The sequence below is a fragment of the Telmatherina bonti genome, assembly GCF_933228915.1.
Source record: "Telmatherina bonti genome assembly, chromosome: 14".
Classification (NCBI taxonomy): Eukaryota; Metazoa; Chordata; class Actinopteri; order Atheriniformes; family Telmatherinidae; genus Telmatherina; species Telmatherina bonti.
This window is the reverse complement of record NC_136612.1, coordinates 13796720-13816352: the sequence shown is the minus strand read 5'-3', so window position 1 is coordinate 13816352 and position 19633 is coordinate 13796720. Positions and strand designations below refer to the sequence as shown.

General features: G+C 38.9%; 1 protein-coding gene across 1 annotated transcript in view; it reads right to left on the bottom strand.

Annotated features, from left to right (window-relative positions):
* Positions 1-19633, bottom strand: part of ntn1b (netrin 1b) — a gene marked incomplete at both ends in the record, with an annotated part of 50968 nt that overhangs the window by 15186 nt on the left and 16149 nt on the right. The window contains one exon of the mRNA XM_079252967.1: positions 3270-3458. Coding sequence (XP_079109093.1) covers positions 3270-3458 — 189 coding nt within the window. The remainder of the gene's footprint in view (positions 1-3269; positions 3459-19633) is intronic.

Here is a 19633-nt window from a genome sequence, read left to right as displayed (position 1 = left end):
TGTGTTTTGCTTTCTCTGCCTTTATACATGTGTATGCCGCTGTGAGTATGAATAGTGGAGAAGGGTGATTAGTGAGTTGTTTCCACTGCTCTGCTCAGCGGATCAGCTCACACCTCTCCACTGTTTGTTATGTTTGTCTTGTAATGTGTTCACTCAAGATCTCAAATAGCTCGACACCAAAGCAGGTGAGTGCTTGTCTGTAAACCTTTCTGCAGAAGTCTGTATAACATATTACCACCACCAAGGATTGTTCAAGAAGTTGAAATGGCTTTCCACATCCACCCTTCAGGTATAAAGTTGTGTATAACATAGTAATGACCAACCCAGTCCATTGTAGACTGAGTGTGGATGGTAAACATGTCCTTGATCACTGGGAAATGTCTTATATTTGCATATTTTTGGCCTGATCCAAGTGTTAAAATCTTACGACTAGTGCTAGGCAATGATTAAAACTTTTAGCACATTATTTCATGTAAAACACTTTAGACAAATAAGCCGCTTCTCACCTGTAAAATTCACTGTACTCTGTTGAAGTTAAAGTATTTATTCTAAGTCTAAAGTTAAACAAAAATGTAACAAACGCTGCCTTAAACATATCACAAATAAGAATGAAAAAAGGGATTTATTTCTTGTCAGCAATATAAACCTGCACAGAAGGGACATGTGAATAGTGCATTTCCAGCCACCGCGCATGTCTTCCTGCAGTAACGGACAGAAAGAAGGAATAGAAGAAAATGTTGAGGTTATTTTGGGAGAATAAATCCGTTTTTAATGACTTTTTAAAATTGAAACCTTAATACAAAGAAAAACAGCCTTAAAAATTACCTTTACGCCTTAAACTGAGAGTTTGCAGCAAGGATCAAACCAGAGAATAAAACTAGTTGATGTGAGGGCGCTGAACCCATCTAAAGCCTCGTTTCCACCAGTGCGTGTGGGATGGGGCGGTTAACCGTAATGCTGTTGTGTTCCTACAGCCAGCCGAGACCTTACCTGAGAGGCGGAGCAGGAACCAGAAGGACGCCGCAGCACAGAGAACAAGATAATAAATTTAACCAACACATTAATAACTTTTCCAACGTCTGCATAGACTGTTGGTTTTATTTAAAAATGTCTTTCTTCAGTACCTGAATTGTCTTTTACATAAGTGTCCTGTTGTGATAAATCGTTAGTAATAAATCACTGCATACTGCAGGATATGATCATAAGTAATGATTCATCTCTGTATATTATGTTTTGGGTATATCTCCCACCTGGGATACCACAGAGAAGACAGACATTTTTTGTTTTGTTTTGTTGTTTTTGGGAAACAATATAACTACGGAGTTACTGTTTGATGTTTACTAGTATATATGTATATATATATATATATATATATATATATATATATATATATATATATATATATATATATATATCCCCTTTTATCTGTTTTAATAATCTGAGCCTGAGATATTTAAACTCACGGGCTTAAACGGACTCTGCGCCGGTCTGTCGTGGTGAAGAAGGAGCTGAGCCAGAAGGCAAAGCTCTCGATTTACCAGTCGATCTACGTTCCTACCCTCACCTATGGTCATGAGCTGTGGGTCGTGACCGAAAGAACGAGATCTCATATACAGGCGGCTGAAATGGGTTTCCTCCGCAGGGTGGCCGGGTTCTCCCTTAGAGATAGGGCGAGGAGCTCTGTCATCCGGGAGGAGATCAGAGTAGAGCCGCTGCTCCTCCGCATCAAGAGGAACCAGTTGAGGTGGCTCGGGCATCTGGTCAGGATGCCTCCTGGACGCCTCCCTGGTGAGGTGTTCCAGGCACGTCCCTCTGGGAGGAGACCCCGGGGAAGACCCAGGACACGCTGGAGGGATTACATCTCTCGGCTGGCCTGGGAACGCCTCGGGATCCCCCCCGCAGAGTTGGCAAATGTGGCTGGGGAGAGGGAAGTCTGGGCTTCCCTGCTTAGGCTGCTGCCCCCGCGACCCGACCCCGGATAAGCAGCAGAAGACGGCTGGACGGACGGATAATCTGAGCCACTGCATGTCTGGGTTTGTCATATCACTTTATTCATGGTTTGTAAATGACTTTACTCAATTTGATTCAGGTCCTTCTCTGTTGGCTTCTTCCACAGTGTGGGCAAGTTAACACCGATGGTGTAATAAAATGTCCATTTGTAAAGATCAGTGTTGCTAAACAAGAAGCCAACAACAGCAAGTTGAGCTGATTTTATCCTGACCAAATGTTTTTGCTCATCATCTTTATGATGAAGAAAACCTAAATAAGGCCCCCATGAAGAATTCAGGCCATTACAGAGTGAAACAACTGGTTTAAGTTTGTTTACATCAAGTATACATCACAACAATGTTATAAAACGGACTCCTCAAGGTATGAATTGTTTCCCTGCTCCAACACACTTGACTGAAATTGACAGGTCATTCCGCAGAATTTATCAAGCTGTTGAAGCTATTACATTTTAATCAGGTTTGTTGGAGCTGGGAAGCATCTAAAATCTGTAGGATGGTGGCCTACAGTTTGAAATCCCTGCTATAAAATCAGCAAAATTCATATGCAGATGCAAACATGAACAATGCAGGGTTTGGTATTTATCCCAACTGCTGTCGAGACGTTATAGGCTGTTTGGCCTCATCTGAAACACCCAATAGTTCAAGATGTAGAAGCTTAAATCTTTGTGGGGTGACTGAAGTACCAACAGCAGGGGTGGGTAACTCCGGTCCTCGAGGGCCACTGTCCTTTAAGTGTTAGTAGTTTCCCTGCTGCAACGCAACTGACACATTTCAGACATATTTAACAGACCGGTGCAGAGCTTGACGTCAAACTCTGCACAAGTCTGCTAAGTCGCCATTGATTTGAGTCCAGTGTGTTGCAGCAGGGAACCTCCCAACACTGGCAGGACTGCGGCCCTTGAGGACCAGAGTTACCCACTCCGCAGCTTTGCATTACTAAACATTTTTTAAGGTGTTTACTGCGTAAACTCACATCTAAACTGAGAAAATCCCAACATCTGATTGTCATGTGATTGAAACGCATCTATTTCTGAGGTCAGTTTTGGTTCAGTGATGATGACTTCGGCGCTGTTTTAAGAACACAGTTTAGTAAAATGTGAGTATTTTAAACAAATATGTGATTATTTACATTGGAACATTACAAGCAGTACAAGCTGAATTAATTTTACTGCAGTAAACTAAACCGTACTTTACGATACCATCAGTCTGTATTCTCGTTCCACAGGGAATGAGAAAGCTTTTGAGCTTTGGTCACTTTACCTTTGCATGCTCTGCGGTGAGAAATGGACTTGGTCATGTCCCTGAAGTAGCCCTCCTTGCAGTAGTGGCAGTGGCGACCCGCCGTGTTGTGGCGACAGTTGAGGCAGACCCCGCCGCTCCTGCGGCCCGACAGCTTGTACAGCTCCATGTTGAAGCGGCAGCGGCGGGCGTGGAGGTTGCAGTGGCAAGCTGGGCAAAGACAAACGAGAGAAACCAGTGAGACGCCACACCAAGACCCTCTTCTGTCATGTTTTTTAGCTCAGTGAAGCATGAGAAGTTCAGCACTTTTAACGTTTATGATGATGTTTTCTGTGTAGTCACTTGTTTTCTAGTCATCTGAGGTTTTAGGAACTCCTCCAAGATTCAGACGCATGAAACCCAACGATGTCATCCGGCCAGAAACGCTGTTGTTTTTCTAGGTGTCTGAACAACTTGCTCTTATTTTAATTATCAGCTTATTTTCTGGCAATAAGGCTCTGATGCATCATCCTGACACATTACTTACCTTCAGACTCCTGATGGTTCAAATTATGCAAGAGGTTGCAATGACGATGCTTGACATCAAAATATATAAGTGTAGTGAAATTATTAGTGTGTTTGTTGTTCCCCTTTTGGCTTGTCCCATTTCGAAGTGGTCGCCACAGCGAATCATCACTCTGGTGAATCGGAACATGTACGCATCCGGATGCAAATCTTTTGCATTAATCTGGGTTTGGGACCAGCCAGAGGAGAACAAGCCTCCTTAGGGCTACAGCAGCAGGACTTGAACCACCGACCATCAGGCCACAAGACTAGCGGCGCTACCACCTGAGGCAACACTAGCCCTAAATCATCATTATTAATTTACATTTACATCATTTACATGTTTTTATTCACTCATTCATTCCAGTTTAGGTCCGAGGGAAGCTTGAATTAACCCAACCCAGCTTTGTTTGTATTAATTTAAGTAAAATTAAATTCATCATTAGAAAATTCTCCCTGAAATTAGGAAATAATATTGTTTTCTGATATTTTTTCTAATCTGAGTGAAAGATTCTTAGATCCAGAGCTATTACATCTTTATCTTTTTCTGATGCTGCATGTGAAGTTGCACCTTTCAGCATAGCTTTTGTTTATTTGTTTTTTTTTATTTCTAGATCACATTACCGGACAGACTCAGGAAACCAAAGACTCTTAAACACGCAAAGTAATCACTGAGAAAAATGGCCATTAGCCCTCCCTCCTGTTTTTAAAGTTGTCTAAATGAAATGGATAAATCTGCCATTTTGAACAAGTAAACAGTAATCATATTGCTGACAGACTGGTAGATAATCACTGTCATTATATTCATTACCATCAGAATGATGTTTCCTATACTGGTCTCTGAAACACAATCATGAGTCGAAAATGAAAGAGAAAGTGGAATAAACGTTTGTTTGTCTGCTGTATGTATTAGTTTACATATGAAAATGTGTTATTCCACAAATAAGGAGCACATTAACACAAAGATCAGAGAGTTTGCAGGTGTTGATGGCATTTCGCTCGCAGCCACAGCGCGCTGATGTACATGCGCTGTGGTAAGAGGTGAAACGAGTCTGATATCCTCCCTGCAGATATGCCAGAATATTTTTTAATTGATAGAAACTGTTTCTGTGGCTCACCGTTCTTTTCAAGAAATAAATAACATTCCTGTAACTCATCCTTTCCAGGCAATAGAGTTGTTAGACGACAAACAGCTTGTCACACCAAACAGTTAGCATATCAGCGTAAAATATGAAAAAATAACCCTGAAACAGCGTAAAATTTGAAAAAATAACCCTGACACAGCGTAAAATGTGAAAAATAACCCTGAAACAACGTAAAATGTGAAAAATAACCCTGAAACAGAGTAAAATGTGAAAAAATGACCCTGAAACAGAGTAAAATGTGAAAAAATAACCCTGAAACAGCGTAAAGTGTGAAAAAATAACCATGAAACAATATAAAATGTGAAAAAATAACCCTGACACAGCGTAAAATGTGAAAAATAACTCTGAAACTGTGTAAAGTGTGAAAAAATAACCCTGAGACAGTGTAAAGTGTGAAAAAATAACCCTGAAACAACGTAAAATGTGAAAAATAACCCTGAAACAGCGTAAAATGTGAAAAAATAACCCTGAAACAACGTAAAATGTGAAAAAATAACCCTGAAACAACGTAAAATGTGAAAATAACCCTGAAACAGTATAAAATGTGAAAAAATAACCCTGAAACAACGTAAAATGTGAAAAATAACCCTGAAAAAGCGTAAAATTTGAAAAAATAACCCTGACACAGCGTAAAATGTGAAAAATAACCCTGAAACAGCGGAAAATGTGAAAAAATAACTCTGAAACTGTGTAAAGTGTGAAAAAATAACCCTGAGACAGTGTAAAGTGTGAAAAAATAACCCTGAAACAACGTAAAATGTGAAAAATAACCCTGAAACAGCGTAAAATGTGAAAAAATAACCCTGAAACAGCGTAAAATTTGAAAAAATAACCCTGACACAGCGTAAAATGTGAAAAAATAACCCTGAAACAACGTAAAATGTGAAAAATAACCCTGAAACAGCGGAAAATGTGAAAAAATAACTCTGAAACTGTGTAAAGTGTGAAAAAATAACCCTGAGACAGTGTAAAGTGTGAAAAAATAACCCTGAAACAACGTAAAATGTGAAAAATAACCCTGAAACAGCGTAAAATGTGAAAAATAACCCTGAAACAGCGTAAAATGTGAAAAATAACCCTGAAACAGCGTAAAATATGAAAAAATAACCCTGAAACTACGTAAAATGTGAAAAATAAATCTGAAACAGCGGAAAATGTGAAAAAATAACCCTGAAACTGTGTAAAGTGTGAAAAAATAACCCTGAGACAGTGTAAAGTGTGAAAAAATAACCATGAAACAGCGTAAAATGTGAAAAATAACCCTGAAACAGCGTAAAATATGAAAAAATAACCCTGAAACTACGTAAAATGTGAAAAATAAATCTGAAACAGCGGAAAATGTGAAAAAATAACCCTGAAACTGTGTAAAGTGTGAAAAAATAACCCTGAGACAGTGTAAAGTGTGAAAAAATAACCATGAAACAATATAAAATGTGAAAAAATAACCCTGAAACAGCGTAAAATTTGGAAAAATAACCCTGACACAGCGTAAAATGTGAAATATAACCCTGAAACAGCGGAAAATGTGAAAAAATAACTCTGAAACTGTGTAAAGTGTGAAAAAATAACCCTGAGACAGTGTAAAGTGTGAAAAAATAACCCTGAAACAACGTAAAATGTGAAAAATAACCCTGAAACAGCGTAAAATGTGAAAAAATAACCCTGAAACAGCGTATAATGTGAAAAATAACCCTGAAACAGCGTAAAATGTGAAAAAATAACCCTGAAACTACGTAAAATGTGAAAAATAAATCTGAAACAGCGGAAAATGTGAAAAAATAACCCTGAAACTGTGTAAAGTGTGAAAAAATAACCCTGAGACAGTGTAAAGTGTGAAAAATAACCCTGAAACAACGTAAAATGTGAAAAATAACCCTGAAACAGCGTAAAATGTGAAAAAATAACCCTGAAACAGCGTAAAATGTGAAAAATAACCCTGAAACAGCGTAAAATATGAAAAAATAACCCTGAAACTACGTAAAATGTGAAAAATAAATCTGAAACAGCGGAAAATGTGAAAAAATAACCCTGAAACTGTGTAAAGTGTGAAAAAATAACCCTGAGACAGTGTAAAGTGTGAAAAAATAACCATGAAACAGCGTAAAATGTGAAAAATAACCCTGAAACAGCGTAAAATATGAAAAAATAACCCTGAAACTACGTAAAATGTGAAAAATAAATCTGAAACAGCGGAAAATGTGAAAAAATAACCCTGAAACTGTGTAAAGTGTGAAAAAATAACCCTGAGACAGTGTAAAGTGTGAAAAAATAACCATGAAACAATATAAAATGTGAAAAAATAACCCTGAAACAGCGTAAAATTTGGAAAAATAACCCTGACACAGCGTAAAATGTGAAATATAACCCTGAAACAGCGGAAAATGTGAAAAAATAACTCTGAAACTGTGTAAAGTGTGAAAAAATAACCCTGAGACAGTGTAAAGTGTGAAAAAATAACCCTGAAACAACGTAAAATGTGAAAAATAACCCTGAAACAGCGTAAAATGTGAAAAAATAACCCTGAAACAGCGTATAATGTGAAAAATAACCCTGAAACAGCGTAAAATGTGAAAAAATAACCCTGAAACTACGTAAAATGTGAAAAATAAATCTGAAACAGCGGAAAATGTGAAAAAATAACCCTGAAACTGTGTAAAGTGTGAAAAAATAACCCTGAGACAGTGTAAAGTGTGAAAAATAACCCTGAAACAACGTAAAATGTGAAAAATAACCCTGAAACAGCGTAAAATGTGAAAAAATAACCCTGAAACAGCGTAAAATGTGAAAAATAACCCTGAAACAGCGTAAAATATGAAAAAATAACCCTGAAACTACGTAAAATGTGAAAAATAAATCTGAAACAGCGGAAAATGTGAAAAAATAACCCTGAAACTGTGTAAAGTGTGAAAAAATAACCCTGAAACTGTGTAAAGTGTGAAAAAATAACCATGAAACAATATAAAATGTGAAAAAATAACCCTGAAACAGCGTAAAATTTGGAAAAATAACCCTGACACAGCGTAAAATGTGAAATATAACCCTGAAACAGCGTAAAATGTGAAAAAATAACCCTGAAACAACTTAAAATGTGAAAAATAACCCTGAAACAGCGGAAAAAGTGAAAAAATAACTCTGAAACTGTGTAAAGTGTGAAAAAATAACCCTGAGACAGTGTAAAGTGTGAAAAAATAACCCTGAAACTACGTAAAATGTGAAAAATAAATCTGAAACAACGTAAAATGTGAAAAATAAATCTGAAACAACGTAAAAAGTGAAAACATAACCCTGAAACAGCGGAAAATGTGAAAAAATAACCATCAAGAGGCTTCAGATTATGTCTCAGGCTCTAATTTAGTCATGTAAATACCTTGCAGATTTTACAAACTCCAATTGGCCTAATATGAAGCCTAATATAAAGCCCAGCCTTGGCGAGGTCGTGTGTTATGCAGCGTATTGAAACAGATGGCTGTGGCGCGGCCAGCTTGGGTCTGGTTTGAGAATAATGAACTGTGGAACAGAAACGTCCAGGTTCAAGCTCTCAGTCGCTGGACCACCTGCTTGTGAATTTAACCCCTGAACCCCACTGGTGTCGAGCAGGAAACCTTTCTTCCGCTCACCCACACATCGGAAAGGCTTGCGGGTTAATGTCACTTCTGTTTGGACTTGTTAATAACTGTGTTACTCATATGGCAGAAAGTGCTCTTCGGCTAGCCAGCTCAGTGAGCTGCTAAATGTTAGCCGCTGCAGGTTGTTGTCTGTTTGTGTTGCTGTTGTAAACATGATCTATGTTTCACTCAGTCCCGGTGATTTAGGTATTTTTATTTCCTTTATTAGCTGGATAACCCTCATGCCATTCGCACAAGCTGCTCCCCTCCTCACTCTTCCTCACATTTAGGTAATCTCTCCATCAGTGCGCCCGTCTTATAGTGTTATTACAGAGAGATGAAGGCGATAAGACTGTCACATATGCTCCGTATGAATCACATACAAACTGACTCACACCTGCCATGGGAGACCAGGGCTGGCAGGTGGTTGGGATTCAGAAACACTCCTCCTGAATGGGGGGCCCAGACACACACACACACACACACACACACACACACACACACACACACACACGAACACATAGTACAACAGAGAGGTGTTTGGCAGCTGTCATGGGCTTATCTCCCACATTTCCCTCCCCAAAGCTGATCCAACACTGAGCTTTGAAGAGCTCTCTCATGCACGCACGCACACACACACACACACACACACACACACACACAAGCTCCCCCCCCCCTTTCACCCCCCTTGTGTTTGCTGCTTTCTTATCCCAGATGTTATCTCCACTTGAGTGGAAGTGTGAGGAAAAATGCAACAGGGCTTTTTTGGCTAATAGGTAGTGGAATGCTCTTAGTTTCCTTTCCTCAGCGAAGCCAATGCTGGTGCTCTCCTCTTCATGACCCTGGAACACCAAATATGTCATATCTGAAACAAGAGATGCTGGTTCGACAGAATCAAAACGTTTCTTCACACTTCTGCTCTGTAAGGGACATTTTATAGTCGTGAGGTGCATTTGTTGTGCCCATTTTGGCTGTGACCGTTCCATGATAAGTTGGGAAGGAATTTTTTTAATTCATTTTGTATTTCCTAAGTTTCACACATATCGCCTTTTGACTGTGTGAGAGGATTTTGTTATGTTGAGACTTTTAGCTACAGTTTTGTTCCACAGACCTTCTTTATAACTGGGGATGCACCGGTATCGGCTCAATACCATGTGTGTGTACTCATACATAGTATTGATAAAAGTGTTCGAAACCACAACTGATACCCGATACCACACTAGTCAGGCCAGAGCAGATGTGTTTGATGACATGCTTCGGACAAGTTTTAAAAGAAATAAATGCCTTGAATGTTATGTGACATTTTTTGTTACATCAAAAGCGAGATCTTTGTTTCAAAACCACACATTTATAGTTGTATTTAGGTAAAATGTGCCAAATCAGAATAAAACTTGTTGAAATTGTTAGATCTGTGATGTTATTATATTTTTTTTGGTGAGGTAACTTCATTTATTACAACCTAATGAAATCTTACACAGTTATAACAGCAATAATAACCATAGTCATAAACACATTTGGTATCGGTAAATATCGGTATCAGCAGATATTCAAATTTCAGATTGGATCAGAACTCCCAAAAAGTGGATCGGTGCATCCGTATTTATAACGATCCCAATTGTCTGGTGATACATTTAAACATGCAGACACACACACACACACTCATATTTTCTGTTAAGTTCGATGAAATTCCCAGAAATTTATGGGTTTGCTGAAACTTTCAGCTGGTTTAAATTAAGGTAAAAACTTTTCTTTTTGATGCCTTTTAATAAAACAATAGATAAATATCCCCTGCATTTATTTAGGCTTTTTCTGTCTTTATGTCATTTATATATATATATATATATATATATATATATATATATATATATATATATATATATATATATATATATATATATATACATATACATATATATATATATATATATATATTTATTTTATTTTATTTTTTTTTTTAAACGTTATTTTTAACGTACTGCTTCCTGTGCACCCTGTAAAGCTTTCAACGTTTTATGTCAAATGACTTTATATTGTCTTGTACATTAACCAGGCTACATCAGAGCTACTCAGTCTGGTTCTATTGGGCCAAGTCCCGTTTGCTTTCAGTGTTTTTCTGCTCCAGACCCAAATTTAACGGATCCAACAGCCAATAAGTCAACAAAAATTTAACTAAAACATTTCAATGTTTAATGCCTTGCCTTTAAAATAAATGCTAAACTGTCTGCATATACATATTTCCCCCTCGTCATGGCCAAGGACTAAAAACAAAACCCTGGTTTTATTGCTTTCTATGGGACAGAAAATTGTTTGTTTTTAAATAAAGCATCTCAGTGTCACTGAAGTGCAACTGGAAAATACTTTTTCTGTTAACCTATACTGGCTAAAAGATTTCCTCACAAACAACACATTAAAGCCAGTTTTAGCTCCAAACAACAGTCTGAGCTTAGTTAAAGCCATGTGGTCTATGGAAGTCTATGGTACAAATATTGTAGTTAATGGTCCCAACATTACTTTCAAAATAAATAAATAAATAAATACAAATTAGCATAAAGGTTAAAAATGATGTTGTACACAAATTAGACCCAAATCTTCTGCCCTCTCTGAGATTTATTTTATGTTTTACTGTTTAAATTTTCATGATGCTTGTTTTCAGAGGTTGTGCAGATGGTTATGGCATTTACTTCTGCAGACTATTCTATGTCTACAAGAGCCTCATGAAACTATGAAATGCTATCTCCATGCTTCTCTATGGAGCATTATGCTCTCATTCCCACATCCACACTCCGCTCACACGGTCATTCGTTGTCCTGCAGGTTAAAAATCCCTGAGCTACGATAAGATACGTCTGACACAAAAATATGTCATAATTTTCCCAAAAAGAAAAGAAAAGACTATCATGGCACCAATGTCTGCCTTCATTTAAACCATCAACGGTGAGTTTATCCATTGTCGTTAGAAACAGATAATTAGACGCTAAGGTCCGCTGTGATTTTTGAATGTATATTGATGACATTAAGATTGCAGGAATTTGTAAAGGAATAAAAACGGAGAGCATTCCTGTGATTGGACATCCAAAGATGTCCTTTCTGGGTATGCGTTCATTTGGTTTCAAGGACCCACTTAGAGCTATGCCTTTCCAATCTATTTATGTTCAAGTGCCATCTATGAGGCATTGTATAGGAAGGGCTCTTGGTGGGTGTGCATAGTGCATGGAAATCATGCATCCCACAGCTTTGTGGAGGCGTTTTGCCCCTCGATTTCAATTCAACTTTACTTATATAGCGTCAAATCCCGGCATCGATCTGCGATTGTTCTTTAGGAGCAATCAAACTTCTGTATATGATGATCTCTGAAGACATGGATGCTCAGAGGATCAGCAGGAACCCCAGGTGTCAACATGTATGATGATGTGTGATATTTGAGACGAGGGTTTTGTGATTGGAAAGACGGAGAAGGATGGAATTTCGGCTCAGTTGTTGTTTATTCAGGATCAATTACTTTCTCAGCGTGAATAATCCTGTGCAGTCACTCATATCTCTGGCTGGTGATGTGATCCAAATAAAACGCGGTTCATGTCTCGTCGCAGCCTGTGATGTGATGAAAAGGCAGCAGAGTCATACTTTCGTGACAGCCATTGGTTTAGTGAACAGAGCTCACATTCCAGTGTTTCACTTCACACTATATGGAGCTTATACAATGCTTTGCATAACAGTTGTGCTTTTAGTGTGGGTGAAGTTGTATTACAAGAGCTTATCTGTATCTATGAAGTACCTGTGTACTTTTTACTTTGCCGTATTATTAACAAAAAAGAGTTAATATTCTCTATTGCACCTTTTACAATATAACACAACAGCAGTTTGTGCGTCGCACACTCCCAAACTTCCACTAAGAGCGAGCCGAATTCCTTCCCGGCTCTTCTTATGGCTATAAATCATACAGTAAAACATACTTTTCATTATTAGCTCCCAAATTAGCTTCCAAAGAAATAAACCAGTGTCCCCCAGAATTGTAGCATGATTTCTAAAACATGTGTTCAGCCTCTCAGCTCAGAGTCACACCCTTCTTTACAGGCTTGACTACACATTGTCTTCCCCAGTCACTGGAAAAATTGATTGTAAAATATAATTTGAGAAACTTTGATAGCAATAAACATGATTTTTTTTTTATGTTTTACTTCTCAAAGAATATATTTTACTCATAAATCACTAGGAGAAGATTATAGTTTCACACCACTGAGCCCTTTTTTTTTTAACAGTTTTTCCACACATATTTCAGTATATAAATGCTATTGAATCATCTTTATATAATGAGTAAAATATGCCAATTTCTCTCTTGTACTCCTAAGTTTTACCTAAAGCAGACTCATAAAAGAGCTTTGATAGACAGGGCCAGGGTTAAATCTTTTTATTTGAAGTTAGTTGTTTTGAAGTCTGGAAATAGTTACTCATATTGGATTATTAAGACACCGGTTTCTGTCAATGATCAGAACAAGTTGGAGAAAAAATAGTGGTGGAAATACATCATGATGTTGGCTGGGAATGCATAACTGAGTTTTACTGGGAAGGTTGATATTAAACTGTCCTGTTTCTAAAATGGTGCGCTGAAACTAATCTGAACTGAAGCCAGCGCTTCAACAAAACAGCAGTCTTAGCTTTTCTTTGATAAAGCATGTTGGACTCAGTTATGCAAAAACATAAAAAGCAAGCGCCATGATCTGTCACCCCCCCTCAAGCTGCCCGAGGGCCAGCTTCCACCAGAGGCACGGTCACCACAATAAATATTTCGATCACACATCACTGCGGCAGCTGCGATTTTTACGGCGGAGAAGACAACAACAAAGGGTTTCGGTAACAAGCTTTCCAGATGATGACTCGTTTTACAAGTTTCCGGGCTGCTTTTGATGATTAAAAAAAAAAAAAAAAAAAAGAAGAAAAGTAAACTGTGAAAGAGAAGCAACTGTAGCTGAACAGAGAGATTTTTATCTCTGACTGAGCGGATGAGGTTTGAGCAACGACCTCGGCACCTGCATCTTAAGTGTCACGTAAACAAGTAGAAAAAGTAAAACAGCCCACCAACCGAGAATGATTAAAAGATATTTTTTTCTTTTGATTAATATAAAAGAAGGTGGCATGGCTCAGACAAACAACAGAACTGAATCGTGATGAGTTATTGTAAGGGATCTGGGTTTGATGAGATATATAATCAAGAAAGGCTGTGTGGAAAACGGGAAAACTACGTTCTCTTTGCAGCAATTTCCCATGTGAGGATTGAAGGATTGATGCCACCTCGGCTAGTCAATAAAAATTTCCAGTGTTTAACTTTAATAAGATGAGAGTCTCTTTTCCTCCCCTGCTAAACCAACAGTGTTGGTTCCTAGTTTTCTGATTGAAGGAAATCATAACGATCATTAAAAACAAAAAAACTCATGACCTTGAACAAAATCCCATTTTTCATGATGCATGACTCAACTTCTTCATTTTTGCGACTGTCTTCATAAAAACACGGTGAAGGTCATTTGTTCATGTGGGTAGAAACAGCTGGAATGAATAATTCAGAGGAAATGAGACCTCTAGTGGTCACTAGAGCAATTTCATGTGAAATACAAAGATCTTTCCCACTACAGCAGGAGACTTTCTGACCTTCCACCTTGGGGCGGCTGTAGCTCAGGAGGAAGAGCAGCTGTCCTTCAATGGGAGGTCGATTCCAGGCTTCCACTGACTAAATGCCAAAGTGTCCTGGGGCAAGACACTGAACCATAAGCTCCCCTCCAATGTGCCTATCGGGGTATGAGTGTGTTGTATGAGTGTGCGTGTGAATGGGTGAATGTGACAAGTAGTGTAAAGCGCTTTGAGTCGTCTGCTCTGCATGACTAGAAAAGCACTATATAAGTCCATTTATCATAAGTGTGTTCCTGACTTATTTTGATGCACAGGAAGGCTGCTAAAGTTCTCCTCACCATGTTGTGACTTTCTCTCCTTCAGCTGATGTACCAAACACAAAACATGAACAACTGTCCTCTTTTGGAGGCAGGAGAGGATGATGGTGGAGCAGCGAGTATTCGTATGATTGCTGTGATTAGCCCTGTTCTGACAGATCAGTTTTACCTCTGAGTCTACATGTAGTTTGCAACAATTGCAGCGATTGTCTGTGATGTTAATCCTGTGCAAGTCGGCCATGTCAGTGATTTGTGAAGTAATATTTCTGCCACAAATTACCAACTGTTTTTTGTTAAATCCCAAAGGTCCGGTGATAATACTAATCCAATGTGAATAGACGTCTCTGTCATTTGGTCAAAAATGGTCGGAATCTGATATTTGTTTCCTGGATGCATTTTACTTCCATTTTGGTGAAGAATGGAGGCTGCATTTGAGTGTTTTAACTGCTTTTTGGGTGCCAGACCAGCAAGCCCATAATATACAAAGTCAAATGGTGAAAAGGAGCAACGTAGGGCACAAATGGTGAATCACATCATGCATTGCAGTATGTGTGATAAGAATACATTAATGTTTTTAGCCTGTTTGGAAAGACTTCCTTTTGTACCAGCCTCCTATATCAACAGATGCAAACCCTAATGAGATTTATATACAGTAATTATACAAACAATTTGGGTGGTTTTGAGGTGGCAGTGTGTTGACATCATATCCAGGAGATATCTGTAAACATACGAAGTGGGGTTTTATTTTACACGTGGTCTCGGTAAAATTGATCCCGTAAGACTATAATTCATCCATGGTTTTTTTTTATTCCCAGCCTTTTATTTACTGTCTATTTTTAGATTTTACGTTCAGTTTGTTTGTTTATGTTTAGGCAACTAAAAAGCTGGTTAAGTTTTGGAAAAGAATTCAATAATCAATAAAGTGGAAGATAAGGTTCCCATAAACAGATCATTTTATAGCTAACTTCATGTACTTCTGTAAGACCAGCCTGAGGGAGAAAAAACGAGGCTAACACCCTGCATGGTAATCTATATTTTTTCTTTTTTTTTTTAACTTCAACATACAATCTAAACCTAACTAAACGCTGTCACGTTTCGGCCTGAACCACACTGCCCACCCAGGTGGACAGTCCACTCAGGCTGATTGGGTATCAGCGCTTTCAGCTGATAAAAGACTGAACGGGAAAACCAACTGTAGTTGCCAGATCTGGATAAAAATAGGAAGTATAGATGTAGGCTGAGATGCTGTCAAAATGATGATCACTCAAGCCAAGTTCAAAGTCAGCCAGTCTAGAAGCATTTCACTAAACAGAACAACTCCAAGCGTTCAGGATCTACAACATTAAAAGCCCCTAAACTCTATTTTACTATGTAAAAGCATATTCCATACTCTATTTTACTCTATTATTACTATGAAAGCAGACCATCTTTCCTCTTTATACCTATACATCTGGCTGGTTCTATGAGGACACATGCTATCAGTCTAATGATGCCATCCAGGCTAATTTGGCAGCAACGCCTCAGTTCCCAGCAGCACACCAAGAAACATAATGACCCTTCACTCAGCTCACCTTTCACCTCCGAGGAGTCATCAGACCACACAAGAGAGCACTTTGTGCCCTGAGACCAGATAAGAGATGAAAAGGTATAAGAGGAACTAATGAATTGAATTATCCTGGTGATGAAAGGCTAACTAGCTAAAGCCATCACGCTCTTCAAATTCATGCAGGCCTAAGCACGTTTTCAAAAGTATACGTGGCACAAGAAGCCACTAGAAACATAAAGGAGACGACATGACACGAGGGGCTTAAAGTTTTCTGCAGCCAGCCAGCCGACAGCTTGTAATGTGAAGATCTGCAGTCATCCTCAAAGACTGGGCTCTAAGATGAGTTCAGTGGAGAAGGCGGAGAGCGTTGCTTCACATTTTTAATCATCTTAAACCTTTCAAATGTCTAAACCATAGACTGTATATATATGATGGACGGAGCCTCCGTGATGTCACCCGTAGGTTTCTGAAGAACTGAATTGAAGCTCGGTGGGCGGTTCCTCATCTCGCGGCATCGTCTCGCCCGGAAAATACAAATATGGGCAAAGAGGTGGAGCTGAGAGGGGGGGCTGTGAGCGTCATGGTGGATGATTGACAATGAGCGAACTCCGAGCTTTCTGTAGCTAAGAGCTAACCGAGCTAACCCAGAGATAACAGGAGCTAACCAGCTAACGGAGGTAAGCGGGCTAAAGCTAAGTCACGCTGACAACCGGCTAAAAGCCGCGGTTGTTCTACGTTCTTCTTACTTGAAGCCAGAGATTGGTACCTGTCAATCTAAAGGACACGGCCCCAAATACGCCAAATTTTTAGATTAAATTACTTTTAAACGGGCAAGTTAGAAAAAAATTCACTCCCCCCACAGTTGTCATGAAGGTAAACCTGACCTATAAACCGAAAATGGATTTTTGAACCAGGCTGTAAACATGTTTATTTCTGCTGTGAAGTTGGTCTTTTTAACATGGGAGTCTATGGGGATTTGCTCTGTTTTGCAGCCCCTAGTGGATGAAGGGGGAACTGCAGTAGTATGCCCTTCCGCATAGGTAGACTTCACTTTTTTACTGCCGAAGGATCCGTCTATCTTTCATATAAGGTCTATGGTCTAAACACAGCAGATTTAACAGAAATTATCTACACAGGATGATGTTGACTCAAGCTGTGATTGATTAGGTGTCACAGTGTTTAGCAACACCTCTTTAACTAAACAAGCTCAATTTAAGACGCCATGTTTGGTTGTTTTTCTTCTATCTCCTCCAGAAAGACTTGTTCACCCCAAAGGAAAGTCCTGTAACTCAAGCTGACCTTTGATTTACCAGAAATTTCTTCATGGATACTCAGAATCCTGATAACTTTGGTTGGAAACACCATTTAAGAGGGTCCTGCCACCACAGCACTGCAGAGAATTTAGCATTTTATTGTTTCGCAATCTCCTGTGAATAATTCCTATCCTCTCAGGTCGAATGAAGTCGCCTTTACATCAGGCAGAAGACTCCCTTACTGATTAATAGTTGCAAAATGTCTTCATGCGCATGCTTTCCACCTGACAGCTTGCCTCTCCTCTCTTTGCAGACAGCATCACTCAGTGTGGGAACCAGTCTCTCCCAGGACCTGCAGGCTCTGTCTCGCCGAGCAGCATGCGCTGATGTCATGGGAGGCGTTCTCCTTTCTTTACGAGCGCAGCTCTGTGATCTCTGGTGGGGATCAATTAGTTGAGCAATCAGCCCGCCCTGTGCTTTTGTGTGAGTAACTGCTCGTAAACAGTTTGGTTGCCCGGCGAACGGGGAATGCACTGGCTCAACATAAACAGCCACCCAAGTCAGTCTGGCTAAAGTAGCACTCCAGGCTCCCTCTCAGCACCTTATATGTCATTAGGTAATGCAATGTGACATCAGCGCATGCAATGCACCATTAGCCAGTGTAATTTAAGATTAGCTGGTAATAATTTGCGTGTTTCATGTAATGACCTGTTAGCAGTGATTTTAATAAGAACAGTAGTTCTCTCTGACATGCCTTTTTAGGCATCTGCTGGCTGTGCGTGCTAAATAAATACATCTGCTCTGGGTATTATACTTTATTCTATATTCGGTAAACACCTTCTTTATGTTATGCATGTATAATAAAGCAGTTTCCATCATCTACACTGTATGCATGCAATGTTTGATCTAAACCACGACTCTATTTACAAGAAAAAAAAGACCTGATATATTGTTTCAGCTACATTTTGTAATTGTGCAATCAAGTAATGACCAGTTAGTCTCTCGTCTCTCTGAGCAGCCGCTGCAGTGTTTTGCCAGTAATAACAGACCCTCTCCTATGAATAATAATGCAGAATGGCCAGCGTATCTCAGCCTATTTATCCTCTTGTTGCAGGGTTGGGAGACGTCCAAGGGAGGCGGTAGTGGGCGTAGCGCTGCTTCAGTTTGTTGGAATGCGCGTCGTGTGATTGCAGCAACCTCGCATGGGATCTTTGTTGCATGTCACCTGTTTTCTATTAATCTTTTGTCTTCTTTTCATGCAGGAAACTTGCTAATTAAAGCGGTGCTGTCATTGGACAGTGAGTCCTTCTCTTTTATTCCTCCCAAAAATCTCAAACTGTAACATTTTATAAATGTTTGAGGTTTGCTTCCTGACTGACCACGAGAGAAAACAAGGCTGTACTTAAAGCACAAAGATGATGGATTGGTGGGGAAACATCCCTCTGTCACCGGTTTTGGGACTACGTCCTTTTCACGCTATGTGCTTGTGCATAAACAAGCATGCAACTGCGTCAGTAACTTAACTGCCTGCTGCTAAAATATTCTCCTGAGTCGAAATCTCATAAAAGCTTATTAGTTTCTGATATATTTGTGTGTTTTGGTTTGATGCCTTGTACATTTTCTCTCAGGAACTGAGCGCTCTCAGATGTTAGGTGTGGAACCAGACTGCCATGAGTGCTTTTTCCTTCCTCTTTCAGCTTTATTTCCTCAAGTTAATAAGAGAGTTGCTGAAAAGGGACTGTGTCATTAAGCTTTGTAAACCAAAAAGCTGCATTCTGGTCATTTTTTGTTGTTTCTAAGGAAAGATTTTACTGTATGTGGATTTTATCTGCGTAAATCTGCTTTGAAGGAAGAGTTCAGTTTTAATATATGTCCTTTTTTTGTACTTTAAGCCGGTAACACATTGCAAAGAACAGAATAATAGAATGAAATGATATAAAATAATGCTTGGAATGGACGCAGTGAGATGACATGAAGTTATTTCAAAAAGGAAATAGTAGGCATAATTTTATAAAAGCTAAGATTTAACAGTTTATTCATCAATTTTATATTTTGTCTATTTGTTTGTACTAACATTCAGTTAAAGAGACAGTAGTTAGGGAGTAATGTGTGTGTGGTGGTGGGGGGGGTTCTCATTGATCATACAATGAGAAATCATTTGATTGTTGACAAAACCATGTTCCTGAATGAAAGATGTGAAGGAATTTGAATATTTCTTTCTCCACAGTGCAAAATGTTTTTATGAATCAGAAGAAATTTTATTCTTTTATATAAATCTGTGATCTCAGATCCTCTGCATCAAAGAACCATCCTTCATCTACACTTGAAATACCGACACAGGTAGAAGTTTTTCATGGG